The 21,800-nt window shown below is 39.3% G+C and overlaps 1 protein-coding gene across 4 annotated transcripts in view; it reads right to left on the reverse strand.

Annotated features, from left to right (window-relative positions):
* The window catches only part of AKAP11 (A-kinase anchoring protein 11), a 69,592-nt gene that overhangs the window by 11,164 nt on the left and 36,628 nt on the right, over positions 1–21,800 (reverse strand). For 2 of the 4 annotated variants that reach the window (XM_038401243.2, XM_043504541.1), the window contains exons 8-11: positions 19,597–19,752; positions 8,898–8,981; positions 8,095–8,141; positions 349–509 (exon numbers count right to left, since the gene is read on the reverse strand). In XM_038401243.2, the coding sequence (XP_038257171.1) occupies positions 349–509; positions 8,095–8,141; positions 8,898–8,981; positions 19,597–19,752 (448 nt within the window). The remainder of the gene's footprint in view (positions 1–348; positions 510–8,094; positions 8,142–8,897; positions 8,982–19,596; positions 19,753–21,800) is intronic. The other 2 variants (XM_038401250.2, XM_043504542.1) reach the window with 1 other exon arrangement.

A 21,800-nucleotide genomic window follows, 5' to 3' on the forward strand; every position in this document is an offset into this window, starting at 1 on the left:
TGGCAATGGCAAGGGTCAATTTTTTGGTAACTGAAAAATACTGCAAAAATAATGCTAGAAAAATACAGTCTATTCAGTTAAAGGGAAACTTTTATATTTTATCTGCTTTTGATTAAATTTAAATGAAATAACTCATTAAAATATATGGTTAACTGAGCACCTGATACAATTCTGTATATGCTATATTCAGAGACAAACAGGCTCTCATTCTCTCTAAGGCTTAAAATAATTAAGCAATTTTTCTGAATACCTCATACTTCATTGGCAAGTGCAGTAGAAACAGATAATAAATATCATAAAAAAATCTAATCACACTTTGCAATCACATGGCAACACCACAGTACTCACAAGAATGAATTCCTTCGTAGCAGTGTCATGAAAACAAAGCTCGGAGACCTCTGTTTCGGAAGCTGCCAGCCACTGCAGGGTCGTTCTCAACTGGGGGTCCACCATATGTGGTTCCATGTCAACATTCACTATTAGCAATGCCTTTCCTACCTGTCCCACATCTAATATTAAAAATAAAACACAAATGATCAAATCTGCAAGTCAACCGCAGACTCTTTTGAGACAGTTGAACTAGATATGTAATGAGAATGCATATATTAAATACATCATTTTTAACTCTCATTTTAACAAACATATTTTGATCAAGTAGCAGAGATTAGAAAACACACTGGCCTGAAAGTGTCCTATTCTCCTATATGGGTTGGGAAGGGGAAGGGAAAGCACCACTAGCTCCACAACTTGTGGCTGAACTAAAGCATACCTGAAGGCAGAAAGAAATCTAATCGTGATTTAAAGAGTTCAAAGGATGGAAAATTTACTACATCCCCTAGTAATATGTTTAAATGATTAATTACCCTCATTGTTAAAAATTTTCATGTTCCTCCCAGTCTGAAATTTGCTAACTTCAACTTCCAACCACTGGCTGTTGTTAAACCCTCAACTGCTAGATTAAATAGCACTTTAGTATAATATAACTTATCTCTGTACAAATTACACACTGATCAAACTGCTTCTTAATTTTCTATACAAAACACTAAGTTGACTGAGCTCCTTTAACATTTCACTGTGAGACACATTTTTCCAGAACTCAAACCATACTTACTACTCTTTTCTGAGTCATCTCCAATTTTTCAACATCTTTTTTAAAGTATGGGTACCAGAGCTAGATGCACTATTCCAGTCATCATCTCAACAATGCTAGACAGAGAGGCAACAGCCACCTCCCTACTCCTGCTTGATGTTCCGCTATTAATAAAACTAAACATCATGTTAGTCCTTTCTGCCACAGCATCACAAAGGCAGCTCATATTTAGTTGGTTATCTGTGATGATCACTGAGTCCTTTTTGGAATCACTGCTTTCCAAAATACAGTCCCCCTTCCTCCAAGTATGACTACATTCTTTGTTCCCAGATATATGACTATTTGTATTAAATGCCTGTATTAAAGTACATAGCTTACATCCGTTTAGCTTCTATTCCATGAAAGCCTATAATTTATATAATTCTATTGTAGCACACAATTTAATTGAAATTCACACCAATGTGGCAAAGCTCAGCAAGGAGGGAGAGAGATTCTGTAATGAAGAGGACGACTGCCTGCCCTCTGGGAGAAAAAAAAATGAAAGGAATGTAACTGGCAACGGGGAAACCAACAGTTAATAGTAGGTACACATTTGGCAAGCAATGGGAAATTGATTTGGCTATATGCCTGGAAGCTTGACATGTCATAGGAGGAAAATGCTAATTTCAGAAAATCCCTGATACTCAAGTGGATTGAACGCGATGTGGTAACATGTCTACATATGGGACTTGCCCAGTGACTACATGCTTTTCGGTTTCATATGCTAATTATTCACTGAAGAAATTTAATTCTCAATTCTTTACCTGGAAAGGTACCTCAAATAAAATTAGCTTAGAGAACATTCGCAGTGTTGTTGTGGCTGTGCTGGTCCCAGGATATTAAAGAGACATAGTGGATGAGGTCATAGGCGCCAACTCTGTGGGTGCACCAGAACACCCATGGGGAAAAATGGTGGTTGCTGAGCACCCACCGGCAGCCCCCCATTGGAACCTCCCCCTCCCCTCAGTGCCTCCTGCCCACTGGCAAGCCCCGCCGATCAGTGCCTCCTCCTCCCTTCCCGTGCCTCCCGCCCGCCGCAATCAGCTGTTTCGCGGCCTGCAGGAGGCTTGGGGGGGAGGCGGGGCACGAGCGAGGAAGGGATGGGATGGGGTGGAGTCAGGATGGAAAGAGGTGGAGCTTTGAGGGAAGGGCAGGAGTGGGGGTGAGGCCTGGGGTCGAGCACCCCCTGGCACATTGGAAAGTCGGTGCCTGTGGGTGAAGTGTTATTTTTTAATTGAACTTCTGTTGGCGAGACAGACAACCTTCTGAGCGAACATAGAGTTGTGACCAGAAGAAGAGCTCTGCATAAGCTTGAAAGCTCATCTCTTTCATTAAACAGATGTTGGTCCAACAAAAGATATTACCTCACCCATCTCTTAGTTTAGAGAAAACAGAACTAGTGACTGACATGATACATACTGTGACATATTCTAATGTTCTTCAGGGCAGTACCTGTGTGTTTGCTCAGCACGCACAAAGGGTCGCAATCCTGATTGTGGTCTTTGGGTGATACCATAATGCAAGCAATAAAATGATAAGAAATAACAATTCTCTCCATTGAATGACGAGTGGATAACTTGATAAAATGGAAATAGCTGCACTAGAAAAATGGACCACAAAATTCCATAATAAAAGAGTAATATATTAAACTCTAGAACACATTTTGGAATTGTGTAAAAAGTTAAAGATCAAGAACTGTTTTACTTATAATCCACTTTATGGATGCTACAATTTAAAAACAAAAGGAGGACTTGTGGCACCTTAGAGACTAACAAAGTTATTTGAGCATAAGCTTTCGTGAGCTACAGCTCACTTCATCAGATGCACTCAGTGGAAAATTCAGTGGGGAAATTTATATACACAGAGAACATGAAACAAAGGGTGTTACCATACCCACTGTGACAAGAGTGATCAGGTAAGGTGATCTATTACCAGCAGGAGAGCAGGGGGAAGAAAACCTTTTGTAGTGAAAATCAAGGTGGGCCATTTCGAGCAGTTGACAAGAACGTCTGAGGAATTGGGGGTCGGGGGGGGGAGGGAGAAACTAACATGGGGAAATAGTTTTACTTTGTGTAATGACCCATCCACTCCCAGTCTTTATTCAAGCCTAAATTAAATGTATCCAGTTTGCAAATTAATTCCAATTCAGCAGTCTCTCGTTGGAGTCTGTTTTTGAAGTTTTTTTTGTTGAAGAATTGTCACTTTTAGGTCTGTAATCGAATGACCAAAGACATTGAAGTGTTCTCCGACTGGTTTTTGAATGTTATAATTCTTGACGTCTGATGTGTGTCCATTTATTCTTTTACGTAGAGATTGTCCAATACGGCCAATGTACAGGGCAGAGGGGCATTGCTGGCACATGATGGCATATATCACATTGGTAGATGCGCAGGTGAACGAGCCTCTGATAGTGTGGCTGATGTGATTAGGCCCTCTGATGGTGTCCCCTGAATAGATATGTGGACACAGTTGGCAACGGGCTTTATTGCAAGGATAGGTTCCTAGGTTAGTGGTTCTGTTGTGTGGTTGCTGGTGAGTATTTGCTTCAGGTTGGGGGGCTGTCTGTAAGCAAGGACTGGCCTGTTTCCCAAGATCCGTGAGAGTGATGGGTCATCCGTCAGGATTGATTGTAGATTCTTGATGATGAGTTGGAGAGGTTTTAGTTGGGGGCTGAAGGTGACGGTTAGTGGCGTTCTGTTATTTTCTTTGTTGGGCCTGTCCTGCAGTAGGCGACTTCTGGGTACTCTTCTGGCTCTGTCAATCTGTTTCTTCACTTCAGCAGGTGGGTACTGTAGTTGTAAGAACGCTTGATAGAGATCTTGTAGGTGTTTGTCTCTGTCTGAGGGGTTGGAGCAAATGCGGTTATATCGTAGCGCTTGGCTGTAGACAATGGATCGTGCTCCATTTCATGGTCTGGATGAAAGCTAGAGGCGTGTAGGTAGGCACAGCGGTCAGTAGGTTTCTGGTATAGGGGGTGTTTATGTGACCATCACTTATTAGCACCGTAATGTCCAGGAAGTGGATCTCTTGTGTGGATTGGTCCAGGCTGAGATGCATGGTGGGATGGAAATTGTTGAAGTCATGGTGGAATTCCTCAAGGGCTTCTTTTCCATGGGTCCAGATGATGAAGATGTCATCAATGTAGCGCAAGTAGAGTAGGGGCATTAGGAGACGAGAACTGAGGAAGCGCTGTTCTAAGTCAGCCATAAAAATGTTGGCATACAGTGGGGCCATGCGGATACCCATGGCAGTGCCACTGATTTGAAGGTATACATTGTCCCCAAATGTGAAATAGTTATGAGTGAGGACAAAAATCACAAAGTTCAGCCACCAGGTTTGCTGTGACATTATCGGGGATACTGTTCCTGACGGCTTGTAGTGCATCTTTGTGTGGAATGTTGGTGTAGAGGGCTTCTACATCCATAGTGGCTAGGATGGTGTTTTCAGGAAGATCACTGATGGATTATAGTTTCCTCAGCAAGTCAGTGGTGTCTCGAAGATAGCTGGCAGTGCTGGTAGAACCTGAGGAGGGAGTCTACATAGCCAGACAATCCTGTTGTCAGGGTGCCAATGCCTGAGATGATGGGGCGTCCAGGATTTCCAGGTGTATGGATCTTGGGTAGCAGATAGAATATCCCTGGTTGGGGTTCCAGGGGTGTCTGTGCGGATTTGTTTTTGTGCTTTTTCAGGGAGTTTCTTGAGCAAATGGTATAGTTTCTTTTGGTAACCCTCAGTGGGATCAGAGGGTAATGGCTTGTAGAAAGTGGTGTTGGAGAGCTGCCTAGCAGCCTCTTGTTCATATTCCGACCTATTCATGATGATGACAGCACCTCCTTTGTCAGCCTTTTTGATTATGATGTCAGAGTTGTTTCTGAGGCTTGTGTTCTGCATGGCTGAGGTTATGGGGCAAGCGATACTGCTTTTCCACAATTTCATGCTGTGCACGTCGGTGGAAGCACTCTATGTAGAAGTCCAGTCTATTGTTTCGACCTTCAGGAGGAGTCCACCCAGAATCCTTCTTTTTGTAGTCTTAGTAGGAAGGTCTCTGTGGTATGTTAGTATGTTTTTTCAGAGGTGTGTTGGAAATATTCCCTGAATCGGAGATGTCGAAAAGAGGATTCTAGGTCACCACAGAACTGTATCATGTTTGTGGGGGTGGAGGGGCAGAAGGAGAGGCCCCGAGATACCCCAGCAGAAGAATCTGTCCTAAGAGTACATTCAAAAACCAGTCGGAGAACACTTCAATCTCTTTGGTCACTCGATTACAGACCTAAAAGTGGCAATTCTTCAACAAAAAAAACTTCGAAAACAGACTCCAACGAGAGACTGCTGAATTGGAATTAATTTGCAAACTGGATACAAGTAATTTAGGCTTGAATAAAGACTGGGAGTGGATGGGTCATTACACAAAGTAAAACTATTTCCCCATGTTTATTCTCCCCGTCTCCCCCACAGCTCCTCAGATGTTCTTGTCAACTGCTGGAAATGGCCCACCTTGATCATCACTATAAAAGGTTTTTCCCCCCCACTCTCCTGCTGGTAATAGCTTACCTTACCTGATCACTCTCGTTATAGTGTGTATGGTAACACCCATTGTTTAATGTTCTCTGTGTATATAAATCTCCCCACTGTATTTTCCACTGCATGCATCCGATGAAGTGAGCTGTAGCTCACGAAAGCTTATACTCAAATAAATTTGTTAGTCTCTAAGGTGCCACAAGTCCTCCTTTTCTTTTTGCGGATATAGACTAACACGGCTACTACTCTGCTACAATTTAAGGCTCTTTCAATCAAATAGGAAACATAAGGAAAGCTAACAATTTAATATTGAAGGCACTGCAGTATACCTTGAGAGCAGAATACAATTTGATGACATTACACAAAAGGTATTAGCTATTAAAAAGATAATTGTGTAGATAAAGACAGGAGAAGCAGGATTAATTTAGTCAGTCATCTCCCTCAGATTCTTGCAGATGCTTAATGACAAGCCAAACTTTCTTTACTTTTCCTTAACATCTACTAATTTATTTTTTCAAAAGACTGTGGTTGTATTCCACATCAGAAAGTATGTTTCCCCACATCAAGTCACTCTGAAATTGTGCAGCAAAATTCACTCCCTAGTTGAAAGAGAGTTAACTAGAGGTTTACTATTTCACACTTCAGTGGCCCTGTCAGTCAGCAAACTCCTTGTGGTCCCATCTAAAACATCATCTCAATATATGGGAGTGTTACCTGGCACAGAGGTGTCATAAACAGCTCTAACACAAGACCCCCCTTCATCTGGCCCCAGGCTCACAGACCTATAGAATTTAAGGCCAGAAGAGACTGACATCATCATCTCGTCTAATCTCCTGTACATCACAGAATCTTATCCACCGACTGCTGTAATAGACCCAAAGTTGAGTTACTGAAGTTCTCAAAATGATTTAAAGACTTCCTATTACAGAGAAGCCACCATATACTCTAGCTTAAATCGGCAAGAGACCCGTGCCCCAGGCTGCAGAGGAAGGCAAAAACCCACAGGGTCTCTGTCAATCTGACTGTGGGGGAAATTCTTTCCCAACCCCAAACATGGTGATCAGCTGGACCATGGGCATGTAGGCAACCAACTAGTCAGACACCTGGGAAAGAATTCTATGTAGTAACTCAGAGCCCTCCCCATCTAGTGTCCTGTCTCTGGTCGTTGCGGATATTTGCTACTAGCAGTCACAGATGGGCCACATGCCACTGTAGGCAGGCTCATCCCTCCATAAACTTATCAAGCACAGTTTTGCAACTTTGGTTTTTTGGTCCCATTGCTCCCCTTGGAAGGCTGTTTTCGAACTTCACTCCTCCTTTGTCTAATTTCAAGCCTAAACTTGTTGATGGCAGTTTATATCCATTTGTTCTTGTGTCAACATTGGTGCTTAACTTAAATAACTCCTCTCTCTCCCTGGTATTTATCCCTGTAATGTATTTATAGGAGCAGTCATATCTCCCCTCAGCCTTCATTTGGTTAGGCTAAACAAGCCAAGTTCCTTGAGTCTCCTCTCAAAGTACTTTTTCATTCCTCTGATCATCCTAGTAGCCCTTCTCAGGGACAGGGAAGGAGCATGCCCAAAGCACAGTGTATTCTGGCTATCCTCTACTAGTGTAAAATCCTTTGGCAGCTCACATCTACACTGGAGCTGGTGCAGATTTACCCTCAGAATTAATGAGCTGAAACAAGTTACCGACAGACCCTATTCTGTGCTTCAGTGAAAGGAAACAGCACAGCAGAGAATCTGGGTCAATGTGCACTCAACACAGTCCTTGTAGAAATGTTAAAATCACCTGTACTTAATATCTTCCACAGAATGATGACAGACACATGAATTTACACTTCCAATGAGCTAGACACAGAGTTCAATGGCTTATGTGAATAAAGGTACATATTATATTTTCCATATGTGAATAAAGGCACATATTATATTTTCCATTTACCATAATTTAAAGGGCATTAGAAAGTGTTTATAGGTATATCTACACTGCATCTGGGAGGGAGCCTCCCAGTCCGGGTTCACAAACTCACACTAGCAGGGCTTTTCTACCATACTAAAATAGCTGTGTAGACATGGTTTGATGTTGCAAATCAGGCTGTCATTCAGGCTCTCAAGCCCCCCCCCCCCCCCCCAAGATCCGGCCTGAGTAGCAACATCAAAGCAACATCTATACAGCTATTTTAGCATGCTAAGCCCCACTATTGCAAGTTTGTGGAGTCACGCTCGGAGGCTCCCTCCGAGATGTAGGGTAGATATACCCTAAATGGTTCTAGATTAACAATATCCCTTTACACTTACATGATGTGTGCTATGTAAACATCTTTGTATAACAGGGTTGTTACATGGGGGTATGTTTACGTACTATCAAAGCAAAATAATTATAAAAAATAATCCATGTAAATTACAAAAGTCAGTTACAGCAACCTGTACTGAAATCATCATTACCTTCTACAGAATCCCTAGCGTCTTCATCCTTATCTTCTGTTCCATCACTGGATTTTAAAAATAAAATATCAAAGAATTAATAGATACCCAGTACATTTACAATGGATGGAGCCAATCCTAAGAATCAGTGATGAGTGTTAAAGAGAAAAGGAACATGACCATGAAAAAGCATCTTTGCTTCTTACACCATTTCATGTTGTAATTGGGTTTGTTAACAAGTTCCCAAGGTTTAAAAAAAAAACAAACAATCAAAAAAAACCACAAAAACAAACAAACAAACAAACAAACTAATAAAGAAATCCTACCTTAATATGAAAAAAAAATTCTAAGGGATTTTAAAAAGGAAAAAAACATGTTGCTACTTTTAAGCCGGAAACTTTATTTTAGCTTCATTACAAAAAAAAAAAAAGCTCATTGCATTCTTTCAGTTTATATTATTCATATTAAAGACCCCACTGTAAAACAATTAAAAAAGTTTTCATAAGCTGAAGCAAAAGAAAAAACAAAACAGAAATCCTGTAGGAAGCAAGCTCTCATTTGCATGACAAAGTAAATGAACGATTTATAGACTAGCAAAGCAGAACATGCATAAAAGGTATTTTTCATTTTGCAATTAGACATTTGCATTTTAGCACAGCAGAATTTATCCATTCAGTATGAACTCATTGTTATGATTAAGTGAAAAAAGCACATTGATAATGTATAAGATTAGCACATAAATTGTATCCTTCATCTTCAAAAGTGATGATTTCATGCATTAATTATGAGGAACCTATCTGTTTAAATTTCTGGACTCGACCAACCTGTCTGATGTTGGAAAGGATAAATTCTCCTCATACATATCTCCTTCTAAACCAAGACTGCTCCAGCTACTGCTGTTACCATTACTGCCAGGGGAAGAAGAGAACAGAGCTGAACTAGAAAAGAACAACAGCTCAAACTAGAACCTTTACTTTCCTCAAAGCCGCTTTGTCAAGATATTTGATGTACGAGCACTGCAATTTCCTAAGCAGGTTTGCTGGAACAGAATATAGGCATGACCATCAGGGCTGTTCAGAATAGAAAACTGCACAATCATGAAATCTGGTGAGTGCTATAAACAGGTGACAAGATTAATTTGTACTCACACTCATTTTCCAAGTCAGTAATTCTATCCTTGGGCCGAAATCTACAGATCTTTATTTGTGCAAATAGTCTCATTGATTTCAACCGGACTACTCACAGGTCACAATGTAAGTGTATGCATATAAAATATTAGGCAAGAGCTTGTACAAGTATACACTGTGAAGAAGGCTTCACAATAAAAATATTTCTGTAAATCTCATTCCAAAACCCCAGCAGTGATCTACAACAGGTCTGATTAGCAGGAAAAGTTTAGAATTGAAAACTAATTAAATATGCAGAAAATATTTTATTTCATCAGAACTATAAAATTCTTTACAGGTGACTTTTTAAAAATTGCTCTTTATTGTTTAGAACACTTCTAAAACATGACTTCTTATTTTGCTACAAGGTTCTATTTCACTAGTAGTTGGAGATCCATTCCACAGATAAATTGAATTTATTTTTATGTTTCTATGCAGGACAGAGCTAAATTGGGTAAAACACCACCCTAAAACATAGAGGTGAATGCTAATTTAACTTGAATGCCTGGAGCCCTCCAATATATTTTTAAAAAATGTTGCAGACCTCTGATTCAGCCAGTTTGGTGCATTTAACTAGAACATGCTGTGTTTTAGTATGTCTGTTCACTATTCCAATAAAGAAAACAAAAGCAGCGATTTCTAGAGTCTCCAAAGAAAGCAATTAAGTTCTAAAATTGCAGCAAACCAAATAAAATGGCATAGCTTTAAAAAAAAAAAATTCTCAAATTCACAGAAGTATTCGACATGCAATTACTACAATAACATGGATAATTACAATACTACACAAAGTAATTATACAGACAGTTGTGAAAATATTTCTCAAGCAGCAGTGTGCTATATACTATGTAAACATTTTCATTTCTATATATACGAAAAAAATGAAGCTTTTAGTTCTGAATTACAAATATAGCATTCCACATCACAAACATTGAATATAGTTTATTCAGATGACTGCTTTACACATACATATGGCACCTTTCAGCTAGAAATTCTGAAATGTAACTAAAAGACAAACACAGAAACTAAAAGAGATCAGTAAAAAGTTACTAGGTTTCAGTCAGATTGTAAAAGAAAAAAGTACGATGCTTGGAATCTAATAGAATTATCTTGTACATAATACTGCTCTGATTATGGAGCAGCTTTATATATTTTCAACGAGCACTAATTTCACACTACTGTTTGAATTATTCAAACTAGATACTCAGCCACGTGGCTAGACTGTACAATAGCAAAGTATCTGTTTTCTTGTAAAGTGAATTTTGTGCTGTTGCTAGATGCTAGATCCCTGGAGAATAAAGTCATCTATCCACAGAATATGCAGTGAACAGAAAGTATTATTATAAAGCTCCCGCACACTGCCCTCAACCATGACTGATAGAGAAACCCATGGAATAAGTAAAACTTGCTGGTCTGTCAAGTAAGTGTCTTTTGTATTATGTACATGTAGATGCTGAACTAAAAGCTACCAACCACCTTTACAAAGGCTATTGCATTAGAATTATCCCAGGTCATGTTCGCCACAGTAAACTGGAGATATAAGGCTTTGTAACCAATTACTACTCTTTCAAGGCAACCTGTCTCCTAAAGCGGGATGCCCATTCCTGCATCTTCACAGGATCTGCATTATTCCAATCTCTCTTCAATCCAAAAACTGAACAAACCTCTCTAAATCCCATCAAGATAAGTATATATACTGTCAAAAGATTGTTTAAGAGTCACTACATAGAATATACTCTTGTCATGGAAAATATTTAAGAGGAAAGCATGGCACGCTGGATAGGACTGCAACAGCTTGAGGTGCAGATGCTTTACTCTGGAGAAATTCATCCTCTGCCTCAGTATCTAAACCAATAAAAATTATGAGTCTAGCTCTTACAGTTATGAAGCTAACTAAATATAGGCTTGGCAGGATTCAATATAAATAGATAGATGTCTGTAAACATCAACTTCAGCTGAAACACTGAAATTGATGAAAAATATCCATTGGTAACAGTCAGAGCGAGTGCAGCCTCCCCAGTGCACCTGGTGCTGCAGGAACTGAGAGTCATCAGCCCTGCAGCAGCACAGAGAGCCCTCTGCAGCTCCGCAGTCATGGCCCTGCTCACCCACCCTCTAGCAAGGAGTGTGACATTGTTGCCAGGCAGGAACTGTTCAGCAGCAACCTGAACAGCTCGTCCTCCTCCTTACAGACCTGCCAGGGAGTCTCTGCTGTACCGGGCCAGGACACAGCCTCCTCTGCACCTTGTACCCCAGTGTCCTGGGCCCCTCAACTGTACAGGGAGCCCCCTGCACCTCTGCTGTCAGTGCTGGGCATGCCCAAAAGCTCTGCTATCAGCACTGCCCGAACCCTAACCCCAACACTACCCGGCATAATTTCCCCAACTGTGAATAATAATAGTCAAAATTGGAAAAAAATAAAACTGATACTACTTACTGAAATGGCAAAAAATAAATAAATAAATAAATAAATAAATAAATAAATAACAAGAACTGAGTTTTGCCAAGCCTAACTAAATATAACCTGTGCATTGATGCTGTCTACTCAGTTCTGTAGACAGCCTGACATCTATCCATTTCTTCCACACTGAAGATTACATCCGAACATCTACTTCCAATTCAGTTTCAGAACCGATTGAATGTTTGTATAAGAACTGGCAAAGAGTCCTGTGGCAACTTATAGACTAACAGACGTATTGGAGCATAAGCTTTCTGGGTGACTATCAACTTTGTCAGTTGCATGTAGTGGAAATTTCCAGAGGCAGGTAGAAATATGCAAGCAAGAATCAGGCTAGGGATAACGAGGTTAGTTCAATCAGGGAGGATGAGGCCCTCTTCTAGCAGCTGAGCAAAGGAGCAAAGGAACACCAAGGGAGGAGAAACTGCTTTTGTAGTTGGCTAGCCATTCACAGTCTTTGTTTAATCCTCAGCTGATGGTGTCAAATTTTCAAACGAACTGAAGCTCAGCAGTTTCTCTTTGAAGTCTGGTCCTGAAGTTTTTTTGCTGCAGGACCTTTAGAATTGAAATCTAGTCACAAGTCACAAAGCAAAACTTATGAACCACACAACTGATTGGATAAAAACTCTTGGCACTGGAAGACAGTTTAGAAACGTCAAAAGGAAAACACATTTTAAGTAAGGTAGTAGGGAGATAGCCTCTATTTATGGTTGTGCTTTGCTTTCTGAACGTGCTGCGAAACAGATCTATTGCTTCTTTAGAAGATCAATGATCAAAGTTATGTACTGGGGTCTTTTTAAATTTGGATGAATATTAGTGATACTGATAACTGTTCACAGTGCTACTGAACTGTACTATATCAGCACTATGGATAGAAATCAGTTCTACAAGTACCTACAATATCAAAGACAGTGTCAGCCGACTACTATACATAATCTTTGATGATGTGTGACTTACTGGTACAGCAAGTAGCTATAAAAGAAAAAGCAGTTTAGCACTAGGTCTGAATGTCCTGAAGTGACGTGATCTATATGTGACCAATATAGAGGTTTTTAACAGGTGGCTTCAATGATGAAACAGAAAAAGGAGTGAATTGCTGTGTCTGTAAAGTAGATCTCCCTAGTCATACATCTGGCTTGAGCTTTTTTGCCACCCCAAGCAAAAAAAAAAAAACAAAAAAAACCAACCACACCGAAAACGGCAGCCAGAGAGCCGCCGAAGCATCACCCCAATATTGGCTGAAATCCCGCCCCTTCACAGGGGCCGCCCCAGGCACGTGCTTCCTTAGCTGGTGCCTGGAGCCGACCCTGCATCTGTTAATCCTTTCAGTGGCAGAGTGAAGAATTCAGAGCTCTGAAAGAGAGGGAGCTACAGAATGCTGCTGCCACAAAAGGGCTTTTATTCAGTGTACTTTGAATAGAGAATGTATGAAAAATCAAGTCTAAATAAAAGTAGACCCAACCAGTCCATCTTACCACATTGGTGGGCGGACGGGGAGGAGAGGGGAGAAGAGATACATATTTAGATAAATAAATTCAGAGCAAAGGAAAGTCACTTACCACTTCTATTTAGGAGATATTTGGGGATGATGGGACATGACTTAATTGATGGAGGGCTGTCTGTCTATACAGTTTTTCACAGGGGAGCTTAGAAGCAAGATAGAGGAAATGGAATCCAATGAAACCTGTTTACTAAAACTTTACAAAAAACTATTGCAGCAAAGACTATTAAGAATGATTAAAGCACTCTCTGCTGTTCAAAGTAATCTTTCTGTTTCAACACAAAGAAAACAGATATTTGATGCAAAACTAATATGTAAATATGCGGAATTTACTTTAGTGTTATGGGCCTCTGGCTAATCAATTCAGCTCCTTACTCAAAACAATATAGTAGCTACAAAAACATCACTGTGGTGTAAATTTTGCCATCATGTGGACCAATGAAAAAAACAGTTACCTACCTTTTTGTAACTGCTGTTCTTAGAGATGTGTTGCTCATGTCCATATCATTCTAGGTATGTGCGCGCCCACGTGCACAGTCATCAGAGATTTTCGCCTTACCACGGAGTCCCGTGCTCATGAGTTGGCCAGGCACTGCTGGCCCTACACCCTCTCAGTTCCTTCTTACCGGCAACTCCGACAGAGGGACAGGAGGGTGGGTAATGGAATGGACATGAGCAACACATCTTGAAGAACAACAGGTATGTAACGAAAAGGTATGTAACCAAGTGTTCTGCTCTTCAAAAATAAACTTTAACTTATTCTATACTATGAAAAACAGTCAATTATTTTGACTAGTTCAATAAGTATTAATACTGTCCATCGCATTCCATGCTAACTGAAAACTGACTGCAGGAAACAATCACCTATAAGCAAATTTTAGGAGCATAAGAATTAGATGCTACTAGAAAACAAAATACTTTAAAATGTTGCTTTTACTCTTTATTTCCAACTCCCTGAATATTTGTTTCTTTGTATTTTGACTTCACACACTTAAGCATCCAAATTCTGCTTTTAGTTCCACCCATGCATTCTCAGTGAATTACATGGTATTGCATAACTATCTCTTAGGGCAGACTTTGTTACTGAATTAACACATTGATCCAGAAACATAATGCAAAGCAAATGCAAGAAAATACTTCAAAAGTTTAAGTGAGAAGTTTCACTTTAGTACATAAATATGGTGATCATAATATTTTCATACGAGAAAATGTATTAATTCTACATCATTTGAACCAATTTCTAAAATACACTTAACTCTATTCTTCATTATGTTTAAAGCACAAGTTGCAAGGATATATTTCCAGAACATATCTGTACCTATGACAGCAAGGAGCATAGCACTGAATTCATTCTGTATGATTGACAAGTCAAGCTCCTCATTCTTTAACCTACTTCTTGCAAAAGTTAGAACAGCAAATCTCAACACGATCTTCAACACTGGGGGAAAAGTATGATTTTTTTAGCCTGTTCTATTTCCTCTTCACTACAGATAAGATTCACAGTCAGCAATGCACCCAACATGCATGCCCCAATTGAACATAAACAGAGGAATCTTTTCAAAATATTAATTATGAGGAACTAAATCTGTAAGTAACAAAATTATCAAATTCTCCCTGAAAACTGAATTAACATAAGAACGGCCATACTGGGTCAGACCAAAGGTCCATCTAGCCCAGTATCCTGTCTTCCGACAGTGACCAATGCTAGGTGCCCCAGAAGGAATGAACAGAACACGTAATCATGAAGTGATCCAACCCCTGTCACTCATTCCCAGCTTCCGGCAAACAGAGATTAGGGACACCTGCCCATCCTGGCTAAGAGTCATTGATAGACCTATCCTCCATTAATTTATCTAGTTCTTTTTTGAACTCTGTTATAGTCTTGGCCTTCACAACATCCTCTGACAAGGAGTTCCACAGGCTGACTGTGCGTTGTGTGAAGAAATACTTCCTTTTGTTTGTTTTAAACCCGCTGCCTATTAATTTCATTTGGACATCCCTAGTTCTTGTGTTATGAGAAGGAGTAAATAACACTTCTTTATTTACTTTCTCCACACCAGTCATGATTTTATAGACCTCTATCATATTCCCCCCTTAGTCGTCTCTTTTCCAAGCTGAAAAGTCCCAGTCTTATTACTCTCTCCTCATACGGCAGGCGTTCCATACCCCTAATAATTTTTCTTGCCCTTTTCTGAACCTTTTCCAATTCCAATATATATTTTTTGAGACAGGGCAACCACATCTGTACACAGTACCATGGATTTATATAGAGGCAATATGATATTTTCTGCCTTTTTTAGCTATCCCTTTCTTAATGATTCCCAGCATTCTGTTTGCTTTTTTAACTGCTGCTGCAGTGGTTGTTTTCAGAGAACTATCCACAGTGACTCCAAGATCTTTTTCTTGAGTGGTAACCGTTAATTTAGACCCCATCATTTTATATGTATAGTTGGGATTATGTTTTCCAATGTGCATTACTTTGCATTTATCCACATTCAATGTCATCTGCCATTTTGTTGCCTAGTCACCCAGTTTTGAGAGATCCTTTTGTAGCTCTTTGCAGTCTGCTTGGGACCTAACCATCTTTAGAGTTCTGTATCATCTGCAAATTTTGCCACTTCACCGTTTACCCCTTTTCCAGATCATTTATGAATATGTTAAATAGAACTGGGTCCAGTACAGACTCCTGGGGGACACCACTATTTACCTCTCTCCATTCTGAAAACTGACCATTTATTCCTACCCTTTGTTTCCTATCTTTTAACCAGCTACCAATCCATGAGAGAACCTTCTCTCTTATCCCATGACTGCTTACTTTGCTTAAGAGCCTTTGGTGAGGGATCTTGACAAAGGCTTTTTGAAAATCTAAATACACTGTATCCACTGGATACCCCTTGTCCACATGCTTGTTGACCCCTTCAAAGAATTCTAGTAGATTGGTTAGACGCGATTTCCCTTTACAAAAACCAAGTTGACTCTTCTCCAACAAATTATGTTCATCTATGTGTCTGAATTTCGTTCTTTACTATAGTTTCAACCAGTTTGGCCGGTACTGAAGTCAGGCTTACCTGCCTATAATTGCTGGGGCTACCTCTGCAGACCTTTTAAAAAATTGGCATCACATTAGCTATCCTCCGGTCATTTGGTACAGAAGATGATTTAAATGATAAGTTACAGACTACAGTTAGTAGTCCTGCAATTTTACATCCTTCAGAACTCTTGGGTGAATACCATCTGGTCCTAGTGACTTATTACTATTTAGTTTAGCAAATTTGTTCCAAAATCTCCTCTAGTGACACCTCAATCTGGGACAGTTCCTCAGATTTGTCACCTAAAAAGAATGGCTCAGGTTTGGCAATCTCCCTCGCACCCTCAACTGTGAAGACCAATGCAAATAATTCATTTAGTTTCTCTGCAATGGCTTTATTGTCCTTATTGTCCTTGAATGCTCCTTTATCATCTAGATTGTCCAGTGGCCCCACTGGTTGTTTAGCAGGCTTCCTGCTTCTGATGTATTTAAAAAAAATGTTTGCTGTTACTTTTTGAGTCTTTGGCTAGCTGTTCTTCAAGTTCTTTTTTGGCCTTCCTAATTATATTTTTACACTTCATTTGCCAGAGTTTATTCTCCTTTCTATTTTCCTCATTAGGATTTAACTTCTACTTTTTAAAGGATGCCTTTTTGCCCCTCACTGCTTCTTTCACTTTGTTTTTTAGCCATGGTGGATCTTTTTTAGTTCTCTTACTGTGTTTTTTAATTTGTGGTATACATTTAAGCTGAGTCTCTATTACGGGGTCTTTAAAAAGTTTCCGTGCAGCAGGGAATTTCAATGGATTTCCGTGCAGCAGGGATTTCAATTTTGGTACTGTACCTTTTAATTTCTGTTTAACTAACCTCTTCATTTTTAAAAAAAGAAAAAGAGTACTTGTGGCACCTTAGAGACTAACAAATTTATTTGAGCACAAGCTTTCGTGAGCTACAGCTTACTTCATCAGATGCATGCAATGGAAAATACAGTGGGGAGATTTTATATAAACAGAGAACATGAAAAAAGGGGTGTTACTGAACACACTGTAATGAGAGTGATCAGGTAAGGTTAGCTATTATCATAGAATGTCAGGGTTGGAAGGGACCTCAGAAGGTCCAACCCCCTGCTCAAAGCAGGACCAATCCCCAACTAAATCTATTACCAGCCGGAGAGAAAAAAAAACACCCATTGTTTCATGTTCTCTGTGTATATAAAATCTCCCCGCTGTATTTTCCACTGCATGCTTCTGATGAAGTGAGCTGTAGCTCACGAAAGCTTATGCTCTAATAAATTTGTTAGTCTCTAAGGTGCCACAAATACTCCTTTTCTTTTTGCGAATACAGACTAACACGGCTGCTACTCTGAAACTCATCATTTTTGTGTAGTTCCCCTTTCTGAAATTAACTGCTACAGTGTTGGGCCACTGTGGTGTTTTTCCCGCCACAGGGATGTTAAATTTATTTATCTTATGGTCACTATTACCAAGCGGTTCTGCTATATTCACCTCTTGAACCTGATCCTCTGCTCCACTTAGGACTAAATCAAGAATTGCTTCTCCTCTTGTGGGTTCCAAGACTAGCTGCTCCAAGAAGCAGTCATTTAAGGTGTCAAGAAACTTTCTCTCTCCATCCTGTCCTGAGGTGATATGCACCCAGTCTATATGGGGATAGTTGAAATGCCCCATTATTATTGAGTTATTTATTTTAATAGCCTCTCTAATCTCCCTGAGCATTTCATAGTCACTATCACCATCATGGTCAGGTGGTCGGTAATATATCCCTACTCCCATATTCTTATTATTCAAGCATGGAATTACTATCCATAGAGATTCTATGGTACAGTTTGGTTCATTTAAGATTTTTTCTTCATTTGATTCTATGCTTTATTTCACATATAGTGCCACTCCCCCACCAGCACCTGTTCTGTCCTTTCGATATATTTTGTACCCTGGTATTACTGTGTCCCATTGATTATCCTCATTCCACCAAGCTTCTGACATTAACTACGAGTTTGGTGCTCTAATGTATTATACAGGTTGAACCTCTCTAGTCCAGCACCCTTGGGACCTGACCAGTGCCAAACTAGAGAATTTGCCGAACCATTATCACTGCAGAGCTCCAGTGGGTCTCCACAGGCGTGGGAAATAGTAAATTATTATCTGTTTTCAGAAGCTCACAACTTTCTGGAAAATATTTTTCCAGCTGAAATTTTACATGCATAGGTTAGCCGCAACCTACAGACGGAGTTGTAAGGAAAGTTTGAAGATGAAAAAAAAAAATGTTCCCCTGCTTATATGTTATGAAAGGTGAAAAAACCTCACACTTTCCCCAAATTTAAGTATCCTGAGATACCCTTTTGCTCTTACAACTAAAACAAAAACAAAACAAAACAAAAACAGATAAAACTATGATCTGAAATGTTCATGTTAACTATTCCTCAGTAAGGGTGAAACCCTTATGTTATTTTTAAAAAAATAAAGTCAATTATATACATGTACAGTGGAAATTTTTACTAATGTTGGAGCTATTATACTAACTGAAGCTCTACATTAACATACTAATTAATATCTTTGCAGATAAAATGGATTCTCTATTGAAATCTTAATTCTCCTGTGGAGCAAATGAGCTCTGCAGGAGGGAGCCTCTATCCTGAAGAGTTTATAAATCAGTGTAAGGGTCAGTTTTATAACTGAGCAAGAGAGCTTATAAACAACAGAGGTCATAAGCTCTCCAAGCTCAATAATTTTCCTTTGAAAGAGTTTATAAATTCAATCAACAAATCCAATGGATGTGTAAGCTCTTCAAGCCTAACGTGCTCTGAATTTTTCTTGATTTTTTTGTTTGGTTTCTTCTGTTTTGGGGCTGGTTATTTGTTTGTTTATTTTTGGTAAAAACAGGCAAATTAAAATACAAAATCTTGATGATTAAGAACTTAAGCATTAAAAATTAAGAAAATAAAAAAGTTACTGTATTCATGTTATCCACGCCATGTTAGATATACATTGCATTTTGCACTCCTATGTTGCTTTTAAAATTAGTATATTAATATACTGTCATTAAATACATACAATATTCAGATTATACTCATGGCATGTCAACACTATAAAAACTAACTTGATTTCTTGCCATAAGAGTTTAAAATTCATACCGTAACTATTAATATACAATTTGTACAGGTAGGAATGTGAATTCACACTAGAAATATCCCCTTCTGAAGGGCAACACTGATTTAAACATAATAATGCTGAAGCCAATTTTAGTGAAAAAGCATCTTTCTGTTCAATGGAAAATAAAGCTTTCTGATGAAGGAGAAACCTAAACCAGCTCAACATACATTGAGGTGATTGTGTAAGCAGATAAAAGTGTTTACAGTTACCTGTCACTGAGGTGAAGAAAACTGCTGCTCTCATCAGGATGTTCATCTTCAAAGCTTAGATTGGACCAGCTGCCAGTGCTATCATCACCAATACTGAGACTCATCTGCTGACTAACTACAGATTCAGCTGAGTGAAATCCTTCTCTTCCCATAGAACTAAACAAAAATTAAGATGACAGCATTACTGGTGGTATACTTCACACTGTTCTACAAAAATTCACTTAGCCTAATTTAATGATTCTTCAGAGGTATTAAGTCTCCTGCAAAGCAGGGGACATTTGTCAACTGACTCAACTATTCCCTTTTGGATTTACAATTCTCGGAGACTATATATATTACACTTTTGTAAGGAGATTCAAGTCTGGGAGCACCACTTAGAACCATCTTTCACTGGGGAAGTTGGGTAGTAGCATAGACACAAACCCTAATTTGAAAAACTAGTTTGTAGCATTCCAGAATTGCCATAGCAGTTCAGTCTTGTAGATGTGACTACACCTACACAGGGAGGACCTGGCATCTTTGGACTTGTCTGCAATACAAAATGTTAGCTAAAATTTCCCAGTGCTGCTCTGACCAATTCAGCTCCATCAGGGCTAACACAGTCACTGGCATTTTAAGCACCCTGTCATATAGAACTACACAAGGGTAGACAACAAGATGCTTAAAATGCCACCTATAGCCCTCTCTATATTAAAAAAAATGTCCTAGCATAGACATAGGGTTAGTCTCCGTTTCAGAAAAAACAGGCATATCCATTTATTTATAGACTTTTCCCCCTCTGCACAAGAAACCTGAAAAATCTAGACTTTCAAAATCTAGAACCAAATCAAGTGAGCAGGCTTCATTTGCATTAAAGGTATTTCTAAAACCCTTCATCAGGTCCATTCTAACAATACAAAAGAAAACTGTGGTCATTTTGCAAAGTGGTTCAGTCTGAAAATTTGCCTGGCAAGTGCATATAAACTACTCTTAGGGACATATTGTGGCTGCCCATGTGCAGCTGTGCTATGGCTAGAGGGTACAGAAAGTCCTATCTGCTCACTACTCCTTCCAAGGAAAAGTTGTAATATGGCTGCTGTGTTCACAAAGTATAAAGATGACCATGATTGTACTACAGGCAACACTTCACATTTTAAATGGGATATGTGGTTCTGCGGTGTGGCAAGAGTCCTTTTCCACAATATTAGCTAGTACCATTAGGTGAGTGCTAGGAGGCAAAAGGTTATTGTGAGAAACACATTCATCATTTGTACTTACTACACGGTATAAAAAGTGTGTGTCTGACACACTTTTTATACTAAAAGAAAAGGAGTACTTGTGGCACCTTAGAGACTAACAAATTTATTAGAGCATAAGCTTTCGCGAGCTACAGCTCACTTCATCGGATGCATTTGGTGGAAAAAACAGAGGGGAGATACACACTGAGTGTGTATGATAAACCCATTGTTTCGTGTTCTCTGTGTGTGTATATCAATCTCCCCTCTGTTTTTTCCACCAAATGCATCCGATGAAGTGAGCTGTAGCTCGCGAAAGCTTATGCTCTAATAAATTTGTTAGTCTCTAAGGTGCCACAAGTACTCCTTTTCTTTTTGCGAATACAGACTAACATGGCTGCTACTCTGAAACCTGTCACTTTTTATACTGTGTAGTAAGTACAAATGATGAATATGCTTCTCACAGCAACCTTTGGAGTCAGTTTATCTTATAGAGCCATAATGTCTCCCCGACACTACTGGACTGGTGCACAGCTGCTTCCCCAATCCATCATTCCCTTGGACTCTCAGCACCATAATTAAACTTGAAGCTTTACATGAAGTTTTGATTAAAACGCTGCATTTCTGAACCTCTTGCTGAAAACTGACATTTCTGACATCAACAGTATAAGAACTCAAGAGCACTTTATTTATAAGATATATTCTCATTTAATATTACATGTATTCTGAATAAGGATTCCAAATAACATAAGTACAAGGGCTAAGTAATATGAATTCTCAGTCTTCTATCTTTATATGCTACGGGGAACTTTTATTGGAAGGTCTATACTAGAAAGCAATCAAAAAAGGAGAGGAAAATTTCCTTGAGTTTTGGTAGCAATTCTGTGAGAGAATGAAATATCTCTCTTTTAGAATATAAGCTCTTCAGGGCAGAGACCGTAATTTATTGTGTGTTTATACACATAATTTTGCCTTGAAAAACTGGGGAGT

The sequence above is a fragment of the Dermochelys coriacea genome, chromosome 1 (assembly GCF_009764565.3).
Source record: "Dermochelys coriacea isolate rDerCor1 chromosome 1, rDerCor1.pri.v4, whole genome shotgun sequence".
In the NCBI taxonomy this organism is placed as follows: Eukaryota; Metazoa; Chordata; order Testudines; family Dermochelyidae; genus Dermochelys; species Dermochelys coriacea.